The sequence below is a fragment of the Helianthus annuus genome, chromosome 11 (genome assembly GCF_002127325.2).
Source record: "Helianthus annuus cultivar XRQ/B chromosome 11, HanXRQr2.0-SUNRISE, whole genome shotgun sequence".
NCBI lineage: Eukaryota > Viridiplantae > Streptophyta > Magnoliopsida > Asterales > Asteraceae > Helianthus > Helianthus annuus.
This window is the reverse complement of record NC_035443.2, coordinates 156,790,291-156,802,376: the sequence shown is the minus strand read 5'-3', so window position 1 is coordinate 156,802,376 and position 12,086 is coordinate 156,790,291. Positions and strand designations below refer to the sequence as shown.

Genomic DNA, 12,086 nt, shown 5'->3' with positions numbered 1-12,086 from the left:
TTGAGAGACTTCCATGAAGGAGATTGTGGAAACCACACTGGGGGCAGGGCATTGTTCTCAAGGATCCTTAGAACAGGATACTACTGGCCAACCATGAAAAGGGATGCTGTAGAATATGCTAGGAAATGTGATCCTTGTCAAAGACACAGCAATATCCTTCATCAACCAGCTGAACTGCTACACCCTATACCATCCTCTTGGCCATTCATGAGATGGGGGATGGATATAGTTGGCAAGCTCCCTAAAGCACCTGGTGGAAAAGTATTTATGCTTGCCATGACTGACTACTTCTCTAAGTGGATAGAAGCTGAAGCTTTTGCTCAAGTCAGAGAAAAAGAAGTTATATCCTTTATCAAAAGAAACATTATAACTAGATTTGGCATTCCCTCTGAAATTGTATGTGATAATGGTTCCCAATTCATTGGAAGCAGAACTACTAACTTTTGTGACAGTTGGGGAATCAAGATGATAACATCAACACAAGTTCATCCACAGGCCAATGGCCAAGCTGAATCATCCAACAAGATCATCATCAACAATCTGAAGAAGAAGCTAGGATCCAAGAAGGGAAAATGGGCAGAGGAGTTACCTTATGTGCTATGGGCTGATAGAACAACTCCCGAGAATGCCACTGGTCAAACACCTTTTTCTTTAGTATTTGGGGTAGAAGCAGTGATCCCAACAGAGATGGTGATCCCAACTGCTAGAACAAGTGCTCGTGATCCTGAAGAAAATGCTGCAATCCTGGCTCAGGATTTGGATACTATTGAGGAAATCAGGGATCTGGCTAGGATAAGGATGGCAAGCTACCAACAAAGAATGGCTGGTGCTTACAACAAAAATGTTAGGATAAGGAAATTCCAAGTCGGAGATATGGTGTTGAGAAAAGCATTCCAAAACACTATTAATCCTGCTGACGGGAAGTTAGCACCAAAGTGGGAAGGCCCTTACTTGATTGAAGCTGAAGCAGGAAAGGGGGCATACAGATTGCTAACCATGGAAGGAAACTTGTTACCAAGAGCCTGGAATGCTGTTCACTTAAAGAGATACTTTATGTGAACATGATCCCTCAAGCATGTGATCCTTTTATAGAAGTATCCTCGAAGGATCCAGGTGATGTCAGTGATCCTTAATCTGGTAATATCCTTATCTTAAAACATTTACATTTCCTTACTTTTTACCAAAGGATTAGGATCCTGTATCCTTCATCCTCTTCTCACGAACCATTTGAGTTATGATAGTTCAGGTATCCTCAGCATATCGTCAATGATCTTCAAAAGCAACGCAGATCCTTGGGCTTGTCCCCAGTTATCCTTGGGATTATCCCCAGTTTCCGCCAGCAGCGCACGATGATCCTGATATAGTTCACGTCTTTGGGACCAGTACCCACTTCCGGGGCTGACAACCTCATCGTACTGGCTATACCCAGGATCCTCCGTATAATGGTAGACGTACCATACATCCGTTCCTAAGGTTTCTAATGTTTTCACGTTAGCTAAGGTTTTGACATTTTCATGTCACTAAGTTTGGATAGTCGCCAGTAAGGGCCATACTCCAGTTTACACACGATCCTTTGGGCTTCTCCCCAGTGATCCTTTGGGATCATCCTCAGTGATCCTATGGGCTTGTCCCCAGTTATCCTTTGGGCTTGTCCCCAGTTACTAACTTATCTTTTATATTGGCTTAGTCCCAAGTTATATTCCATTTTTTCAGGTTTTCGAAGTTAAACAATTAAGGATCCCTAATCCTTATTATCCATTAAAGTTTTACTTATGGTTATCCCGATTAAAGGTTAGGATCCTAACTTGGATCCTCAGGTATGATCCTTAACTATTTTTAATTTCATTATTCATTTGAATAACCTTTAGACCTTGACAACTGAACCTATGATCCTTAAAATAAACCACCTTGAAAATTTACGATTATAGGATATTTGATCCAGGATCATATCCTAAATTTCTTAAACATAATTTGCTCAACTTTTCTTACTCAAACAAACATGTGTCAAAACAATTGAAAATAAAGGATAACAACACGAGATAAGCCAGAAAGATTAAAAGTTATATTATTAACAAAAGGATCTTTGACCCTTTCAAAAAGTTGTCAAAATTGCCAACCCACATTTCTACCAGCAAAACGTGGCCCGTCCACATGGGTTGGCAAAGGGTGTCCATTGTCTATGCGGTCTTAGCATGTGCAGGAAAATAAAAGCGGCAGGATCACAAAGGCTTCATCCCCCAAACAGAGGATCCCTCCACCTTTTGTAATCCTACCTATTGTTCGAAGGATCCAGGATCCTATACCCTAAAAACTATTGTCCAAAGATTACAGACCATAAATTGTTCACAAACCATCAACAACCACAAAAAACCACTACCAATCCTAAAAAATTGGGCTCCGGCCTAGTCTCGAAATATCCATCATCGCCCAATTCAGCAGCTCACACCTTTGCTGCTCCATCACCACCAGCTTCTCCACCCTGATCCTTCTTAGCATCACCACCTTCCAGCATGGGGATCTCCTCAGCCTCATCCTCATCCTCCAGCTCCACCAATCTTGCCTTCCAACCCTCCACGTCCCATGAGCTCTTGTCAAAGGCAGGATCCTGAGCCTCCGCAGCCATTTGTAGTTGTATCTTGTACATAGCAGTTGCGGCAGAGACCTTGGCATCCTGGATGATCTCCTGCTTCTCGCCATCCATGTCAATTAGCCTTTGAGCAGCCTCATCCTTTGTAGCCCGGAGTTCCTTCTCAAGATCGGCTATCTTGAGATCCTTTAACACGCCCATTTGTTGAAGGTCGGCGATTTGGCTCTCCTGATCCTCGTCATGGCCAAGGTAGGTCTCAATCTCAGCAAGTTTCTGCAAAAGAGAAAAAAAGGTAAGTTCAGGATCAGGTGATCCTCAAAAAAGCTGGATATACAGGCAGAATATACAAGCAGGATATTCGAGAAGGATAACCAACAGGGGCAATGATCCTTACCTCATTGACATAGTCAAGGAACTGTTGGCGGATCAGGGGAAATCCTTGGAGATCCTCAGAAGTCTTCCTCTTCTTCCCCTTACCTCTAACAGGTGCTTTAGGAGCCGAAGCAGAGGGACTGGCAACAGAAGCCTTCTTTCGTGAAGACTTGACGTTGGCAAGTTCATCAATCCCGAACTTGGATGCAGACTTGGCAGACTTAGCAGGTTTCCCAGCGCCTACACAACCAAAACAAGATAAGTTCCCTTACTAACTAAACAGTCTTACATATAACTTACTTTTTAATAAGGATACTTACTTGACATAGTGGCAGATGCGGAGGATACTTCTTGAGAATCTTGGACGGTGACTTGAAAACTTCTGATTTCAGGATCAAGCTTCTTGAAAGCAAGGACCCTCTCTCTGGCAGCAGGGGTTAACTTGAGATGAGCAATGGAGACAGCTGCACAATAAACAAAAAACAAGACATTAGTGATCCTCATCATAAGAGATCAGTCTGATGGTGATCCTTCCAGGATCCTCTATCCTACCATAGGTGGCCCACTCCTTGGGCAGATCATTCCCATCAGGGAGGGAATCCCTTCTCACAAAGAAGAAACGACGCTTCCAGTTTGTGTCATTTTTGGTAACTTTCAAAATAGGGTGATCCTCCCCGGCCTTCCGTTTCAGCAAATATCGATGAGAACCAAACGTGGTAAGATCATAAAGCTCGGCCAGCTCTGCCATCCCTAAGTCAATCCCCTCCTGCTCGATGATCCTCTCGAAGGTATACAAGACCCTCCAGATCATCGGCATAGCTTGGATATAAGATATGCCAGTCAGAGAAAAGAAAGATTGGGTGAAGGCCGGAAAAGGATACGAATATCCTATGGTAAATGGAGTTGCAGGAAAGATCACCCAGGTGTCTGAAACAAAGTCACTCAAAGCAGTGGATGTGAAGGATTTGAAAACAGCATCCGCCGGAAAGCAATGACGAATCCTATCTACATGAGCATCGGTAAAACAACATCTCTCCGTAGGAGAGTCCTTAATGATCCCTGGGCTTTTCAGGGGACTGCTCTTCTCGTGATCCTTATGGGGAGAATTTCGGAGCAACATCCTCACAGCAGAATAAAAACAGGGGAACAGAAAAACAGAGCAAGAGAAGGAAGAATGGAAAGAGAAGAAAAGAGAATACCTGATCGATCTTCGGTAGCGATTATAAAGGGAAGATATCTCGAATTTAAATGCAGAGTGATCCCAACCCTATCTCCTATTTATAATCATGATTTGCAGGGGTTGTCACATCTATGACGTATGGGTTGCAACGGCTAGTTCGATATTAACGGCTAGTTATCCGAAGTCATTCGTTGCAGATAAGATCAAAGCAAAATATAACTCGTTTATTTACAACAAACTCCTTATATTTTGGGGGCAATTGTTAGGGCTGGATTTTTTATACATGATCCTTACACGTGATCCTAACCAGTGATCCTTGTTTATTTGGCAGACAGTGATCCTCAGGAGGACTTCAGGATCAGGATCATGGACCAATACAGGATCCTCATGCTAACAGTTACCTTCGTTTAATACAATGATATTTTGCAGGAACATCTAGCAGGATACGCTCTTAGCATCATAATCAAGGGACGCGTCTTCACAATTATAGCACGAGCTAAATCAGTGATAGATGTTGCAAAGGATATGGAAACTTAGCTTGATTTAAGGGCGGCAATTTAGGCTAGATTGTTTATGTTTCTAAAGGGGTAATGAGCTGATTATTAGTCCTTTTACCTAAAATAGGTCACCTACACTTGTATAAATACCACTCTTCCTCATTTGGAAGAACACACAACACAATTCTCACACGCTTAGACACTCGAAACTATAGTGATCCTTGTACTCAGCTCATTATCATCCAAAGTTGTAACTATTTTTCTTATATTGAAGTTTGGTGATCGGTAGTTGCCATCACCCGAGGTTTTTTATGCCGGAGATCATACATTGATCAAGGGCTTTTTCCTCGTATAAATCATTGTGTCTTTGCATACTTCACATTGAAGTGATCCTTTACTTTTTCTACAAACCAAGCATCATACCCCATTTACATAAAGTTTGGTTGCATTATCCTTGTGTGAGTTTTGACCAAAACACACACCATTTTGATTTGTCTTTAGCTGCAGCTGGTTTGTCACTTTTTCTCGGCCACCTGGCTTTATCACCTAGATTCTGCATCGTAAGAATTAGTTCATTGTTATCAATGGAAAAACAAATTGGAGGATAATCCTCATCATCCTCTTCCTGTTCTACTGCATGCACATTCTGATTATCAGACTTGTTGTAGGATCTGAACTTGTTGTTCTTGAATGAGGATCCTTGCTTCTCTTGCTTTGAGGATCCTGCTAACCTTTCCTGGATCCTTTTGTCATCCTCTAACCGGATGAACCTAAGGGCCCGGGTTCTTACCTCATCTAGATTCCTGCAAGGTGTCATAACAAGATCATCATAGAATAATGAATCCCTAAGCAATCCCATTTTAAAGGCTTCTACAACTGTTGCTATATCTAGGTTAGGGATATCCAAGGATTCTTTACTAAATTTAGTGATATAATCTCTCAATGATTCATTATGGCCTTGGGTTATCCTATATAAATCAATAGTTAAACGCTCAAATTTTCTACTACAAGAGAACTGGCTGTTAAACAGGTTAACTAGATTAGCAAACGAGGTAATAGAATAAGGGGGAAGACTTAGCAGCCATTTAAGAGCAGATCCAGTAAGAGTGGACCCAAATCCCTTGCACAGACATGCTTCCTTTAACCTTTCTGGGATGGGATTGATCTCCATCCTTTCCCTGTATTGTGCTATGTGTTCTTCAGGATCCGTTGAGCCATCATATAACTTCATTGTCGGTACGTGGGACCTTTTGGGTATCTCAGCATCACAGATGGGTGGTGCAAAACGAGATATCTTATGGCTCCCATCCGCAATCTCCGGGATAGGCTTGACTACTCCTGGAACACTTGATATCATATCCTTCAGCTTTTGCAATTCCCTAGCCATAGCATGATTGATACCTGTATCCTGCACAAGGCCATGGTTAGTGGTATAAGAATTATTGAAAGTGTTACCTCCCATTGGATTCAAATTTGGAACCCCGGATATGAATCCATATTGCTGAGATTCTGGAATGATTGAAGGACCGGTAGAAGCAATGGTCTGCATTGGAATGAAGTCTCCTTGATGGATATCTGAATTCCCTGGTTGCAAACTCCTTAAGGATCCAGGAATCTGGAAGGATCCATGAAACTGAGAAGATCCTTGAACTTGAGAGGATCCTTGAACCTGAGAGGATTCTTGAACCTGCGAGGATCCCTGAACCTGCGAGGATCCCTGAACCTGAGAGGATCCCTGAACCTGAGAGGATCCCTGAACCTGAGAGGATCCCTGAACCTGAGAGGATCCTTGAAACGGCCAGAATCCTTGAATTTGCTGCGCCCCCAAATATCCTCCTGAGCTAGTGAAGGATCCTACATGCTGAAGGAGAGATCCTGCTGGTTGAAAGTATGATCCTGAAGCCTGAGTCATTGCTGATGTTCCGTAGTGCACTCCTTTTGGTCCTCCCACGTATTGAACATCTGGAACTACTGAAGGCAGAGAGGTCATGACCGGAGTATCGAAATTCAAAGATCTGGGTATCAATGGGGAATGATCCTCTATCGATCTCTTCTGTTTCTTGATGTCTCCAATTTCTCTGAGAATCCTTTCATTGGTATTATCCTGCTGCTTTATGTGCTCCTTCATCTGCAAAATTAAAGTAAACAAGTCACTAGTAGTAGGAGTATAAGAAGCAGAAGAAGTTGGAGGTTTCGAGAAAATGGGAGTGGTTTTTTCTCGGCATTTTTCTGAGATCCAGAAGGTGGTGGAGGCAAAGGTGGAATGCCCTGGGATGAATTGACTGCAGACATCGCACTGGAAGTCTTCTTTGATGATGAAACCATCTGCTTGGATGCAATGAACCAAAATGATCACAAAAACAAGAATTTCTTAGGAATGAAGCACCAATTGCCCCACGGTGGGCGCCAAACTGTTTTGGTCAAAAATCAAGCAATGATAATGCAACCAAACTCTATGTTACGGGGAGTGATGCTTGAACTATCGAACGATATGAAGGATCACTATGAAATGCAATGAACAAATGACACAGAGATTTATACGAGGAAAAAGCCCTTGATCAATGAATGATCTCCGGCATAAAAAACCTCGGGTGATGGAAACTACCGATCACCAACTCAAATTAAACAAGAAATCTGTTATAACTTCGAATGATAGCGAACTAGTTACAAGGATCACTATAGTGTAATGTGTATGAAAGTGTGTAATCGCCAAGTGAATGGTTACGAGCTGGTGAGAGCAGTTAAATGTGTGTGTGTTTAGCCAAAATTAGCCAAGTGATCTAAAATTAGCTCGCTATCCCCTTAAAAATGGAAAATATCTAAGGTAACTAACTATCCGCATTTAACGCAAGTCCCCACGAACTCCATAACGTCCATATTGGTCAAGCACGTGCGGAAGAAATAACGAATATGCTCCAGGAATCTGGCCAAGACCAAGTCCAAGTCCAAGCTCGTGCTCCTTCAAAAAAATATCATATGCATAGTAGACAATCGTTAGAATAAGGATCCTCACTATGATCCATGATCCTGATCCTGCAAAACTTCTGAGGATCACTAGCTGATGCTGAAGCAAGGATCACTATACCCAACAGTACATGAGGATCACTGATTATTGGTGAATCCACCCCTAACAGGTAGTAATATTTACCACATTATTTATATGTAAAAAATGACCTAAAGGTGTTTGATGGTTAACCCAGTTACCCAGTCAAACCTAGTCTGATCGTTTTCAACCGTAACTAAAAGTGACACGTTTTAATCCAACTCTGTTTTGACCCGTTACCTGACTCACTCATACTTTTTTCGCACATATTTGATAAATTACAATTCTACAGGTGGCCCCCCATAAAGCTTAGCGTTAACATGCCAACTCGGAAAAAGAATCCCGTTTCGAACAATTTCAAAAAGAGCGCGAAAAAGAGCGGACTGACCAAGCGGCATGGCAAAAAACTATGTTAAAGAGAAGCTGAAAAACATCGGAAATAAGTAAAAACTTTCGTCTTGTTAAGTATTGGAATGTTAAAGAACGGATTACTTTCGAACGCTTTTAATTACGATTTTATTGTGCGTTTTGGAATGTTTTAAAATGTTAAGAATGTTTGGAATGTCTCGGATTGTTGCTTTAATATTTTTGGAATGTTTTAGAATTTTGCTGCAATTATTTTTGGAATATAATAGTAATTTTGCTGCATTTTTTTTATAAAAAATGGTTTTATTTAATTTCCTTAATTTATTACAGTTTGGGACAAATCTATAGCAAACAGTTGCAGGTTTTTTTTTTTCCTGAGTCGTAGGAAATTTGTGGCAACCTTCAAAAACTTTTTTTTTGTTTTGTAGGAATTTTGTAGTAACACTTAAATTTTGTTTTTTTTTTTTTTGTTTGTAGGAATTTTGTAGTAACCTTTAAAATTTTTTTTTTTTGGTTTGTAGGAATTTTGTGGTAACATTTAAATTTTGTTTTTTTAGTTTGTAGGAATTTTGTCACAAATTAAAAAAAAAACCATTTTTTAAGTTGTAGGAAATTTTCGCAACATTAAAAAATACATTTTTTATTTGTAGAAAATTTGTAGCAAACTGTTAAGAGAAAGCTTTATAATTTTGTAGAAATTTTGTCGCGAAATAAAAATAATTATCCATAATTATGGATAATTTTTCTCATTAGTTTTATTAATTTTAAAAGTAAAATATCATAAAATAAAATACAAAAATAGGCGTAATTGTGGAAGAATTGTAGGAAAAACATTAAAAAAACGGTTTGTAGGTGATTTGAGGAAACGTTTGTGACGATAGTTTTTTGTCGAAAATTTGTGGAAAATTTTGTCATAATTTTGTAGCTAACGTGATTTTCGACAATTTTATTTTGCACGATTTTTTTTGTAACAAATCTGTGGGTAAGACCAATTTCCTACAAATTTGCTACAAATTTGGCTGTCACAAAGAGGCAGTTTTCTAGTAGTGATTGGACTTGATAATCTAAACTATTCGTCGTTGGACGCCAACAGTCCTAATTTCAAAAATAACCAATGATAGTCCCAACTATTAACATATTGGCCATCAATGGATCCTGACTAACAGAACCCTAACGCCGTTAGTGTCCGCTCGCCGGAAAAACATTTTTGGCCGGAAAACTCATTTTTGGCTGGAAAACTAAACATTCTAGTAAAATCACTAATTATTGAAGTTGCCAGAAAACTTCTTTTTGGCCGTAAAACTCAACTTTTTGGCCGGAAACTCAGCATTTTCGTCGCAAACCTCTTTGTAACCTTAGATCGGACCATTAGAAACCTTTTTCTCGCCTCAAAAACGTTTTTTCGGCGATCGAAGACAAACGGCGTTACAGTTCTGTTAGTCAGGGTCCATTGGTGGCCAATATATCAATAGTTGGGACAGCCGGTGGTTATTTTTGAAGTTAGAACTGTTGGCGGCCAACGACGAATAGTTGAGATTATTAAAATCCAATATTCCTATATTAAACGACTGTGTAAACAAATTTTCCAAATGCTATGAACAATAAATATGTTACAATCAAACATCAATTGATGTAGTTTGCAATCAAAGACGTTTCAAATGTTCCCCATTTTGTCCTTCTATGAAATCATTTCAATCAAATATTTTCATAAGAAAACAGCTAGTCTCCAATTGATCTTCGATTTCAGTTCTTGGATGATCTAACTATAAATGGCATGTCTCTTCAAATACACCAGCAGACTAGAGAGTAGTTAGGAACCACCTTGAAAGAGGTTGATCTTCAGACATTGTGTCACAACATTTTGCAGCAACATCAGAATTTCTATTTGCTTTTTGTGCAGATGAATCTTGAAGATCTTGTGATGATGACTCCTGCGTCTCTTTGGTCATCACCGGTTAGCTAGCCTTTTTATTTTGCAAAGTTAACTCTTTCCTCCTATTTGGTAACTCCCTTAACATTGTCATCTGCTTAGATTTCTTGCTTTTAGAAGCCGTCATTTCCTTGCAAACCCATGACAGCTTAGTAGACATCTTGATTATACCATTAGTCTACTTTTCACCGCTGCGTTTCCATCATAAATCAAGCTATAACTAATCATCTGGAGCATGGTAAATATTCGAAAGCACGTCAGGCCTCTAAATACTTGCTAACCTTAAGAAAGCAACTAGAAATTAATCATCCAAAAACTCTTCATAACATCTCTAACGTGACAATCTAAAAGAGTGCCGTTGCTAATTCGTAGAATTTGCGATCACATTCGCGCTTAGCTTCTTCATTTTCATCAACTTCTTCCCAAGCAAGGATTTTGAACGTACTTTCCTCCATTTTCGCGATTCCTACAGAGTGCGTTTGCATGATCTCGCAGTTCTTCGACTCTCCTTTCCAGAGCTCTAAGCCCCCCACCTAATGGATTTTGAGCAAGAAGAGGTAAATCTTGTTGCAAGATCATCCTCCAGAAAAAACAAAAAAGCAACATTTTGCAGTAGAGCCTGCCCAATATCAGATCATCAGTTGAAAAATTTAATAAAATTCAAAGGATACCTAGGGGGCAAAAAGGTAGATATGTAACGTATTTGCATTTAACGCATATGTCAAAAAGGTAGATATGTAACGTATGTAATACCACATGAATAATTTATTTCGAAATACATAATAAATCAATTATGATGTACACAATTTATTAATCATGTGAAATCCATAAGAGAGAAATCAGCGAAAAAATATGTTTTATAAAACTCACATAGTTGCCTTAGTTTTTATGTCTTATTTTTATCTTACATGCATTATAGTTGTGAAAAAAAATAAAAAGTTGTGATGTATAACACAGTTTGTGTTCAACAATACAACCGTACACTGCTTCTAGCATAAAAGTAAACACAAAAAATGTGAGATAGTATTTATTTCTTTCATTTTAGAAAGAAGTCTTTCAAATTCAAAATAACACATTTATTAGCAGTATTACTTCTAAATTCGTTTTAATGATTTATAATTTTGTATAGATTTTATGGGTTTTATTAAGAATAAAGAGTAGATTATTGTCAACTAGATTTATTATAACAATTATTGTTGTTCACACCCTCACCTTTTCTACCACGGATCCTCATCGGATACGCCGGTAAGAACACGCCGGTTCCACTGCTTGCCTCCTCCGGCAGACATGATGGTTCGATCATCGGAATGTTCACAAAGCCACCATGATCAATTGTCATCTAAAACAAATGAAAGAGAAATGATTGTATTTTTTATAAAATAAAAAAAAATAAAAATAAACTAAATTTAGTACAGAAATTAATAAAGAGACCTGAAAGTTAATCGGATCCAAAGCATCAAACAGTTGTAGCGGACGAGCCATGGTGTAGTCTACAGTATTACGAAAAGCTAATCCACAACATCCATCACCAATTCCGCCGTGAAAACGGTAGTAGGGGTACCACCGCGCGGCCATGTCCCAATGCGCTGGTTGATTAAAAAATAATTAATGATCAACCCATACACAATTTTCTAAAAGAAATGAATAAATTAATTAAAGAACAATAAAAAGTTATACGAGATTGGTGGTGGATGGTAGTGCGGCAAAACTGGCAAAACTAGCAAAATTGTTGCCAGACTGGTAACGATGGTGGGGTGGGTATCCTCCACCATCGTTAACACCGAAAAGGTTAGGGTACTAAAAGAAGCTGTTGAAAAAAAAGCATCATTTTGAAGTAGAGCCTGCCAAATATCAGATCATTAGTTGAAAATTTTAATAAAATTCCAAGGATACCTAGGGGGCAAAACCGGCGATTTGGTAAAATTTCTGGTCAAATAGATCATTTTTTGGTAAAGATCAGGTTGATCGAGAAAACATTTTTGTCTGTTTTTTATATATACCAGGTATCAATTATGGTTGCTTTACTTCAATATAATTGTATTTAATTTCAACAAAATGATTTTAGAAGGTTTTATGCTTTGATAACTGAATACACTTTTGGCGACATTTGC

The 12,086-nt window shown here is 39.1% G+C and overlaps 1 protein-coding gene across 1 annotated transcript; it reads right to left on the bottom strand.

Annotated features, from left to right (window-relative positions):
• Positions 1-10,429: 10,429 nt before the first annotated feature.
• Positions 10,430-11,551, bottom strand: LOC110887370. The gene is made up of 3 exons (XM_022135053.2): positions 11,407-11,551; positions 11,188-11,314; positions 10,430-10,594 (listed from the first exon to the last, which is right to left on the bottom strand). Exons 1-3 carry the CDS (start codon positions 11,548-11,550, stop codon positions 10,551-10,553), a joined length of 315 nt encoding a protein of 104 aa, XP_021990745.1. The 5' UTR covers position 11,551; the 3' UTR covers positions 10,430-10,550.
• Between the last annotated feature and the right edge of the window lie 535 nt (positions 11,552-12,086).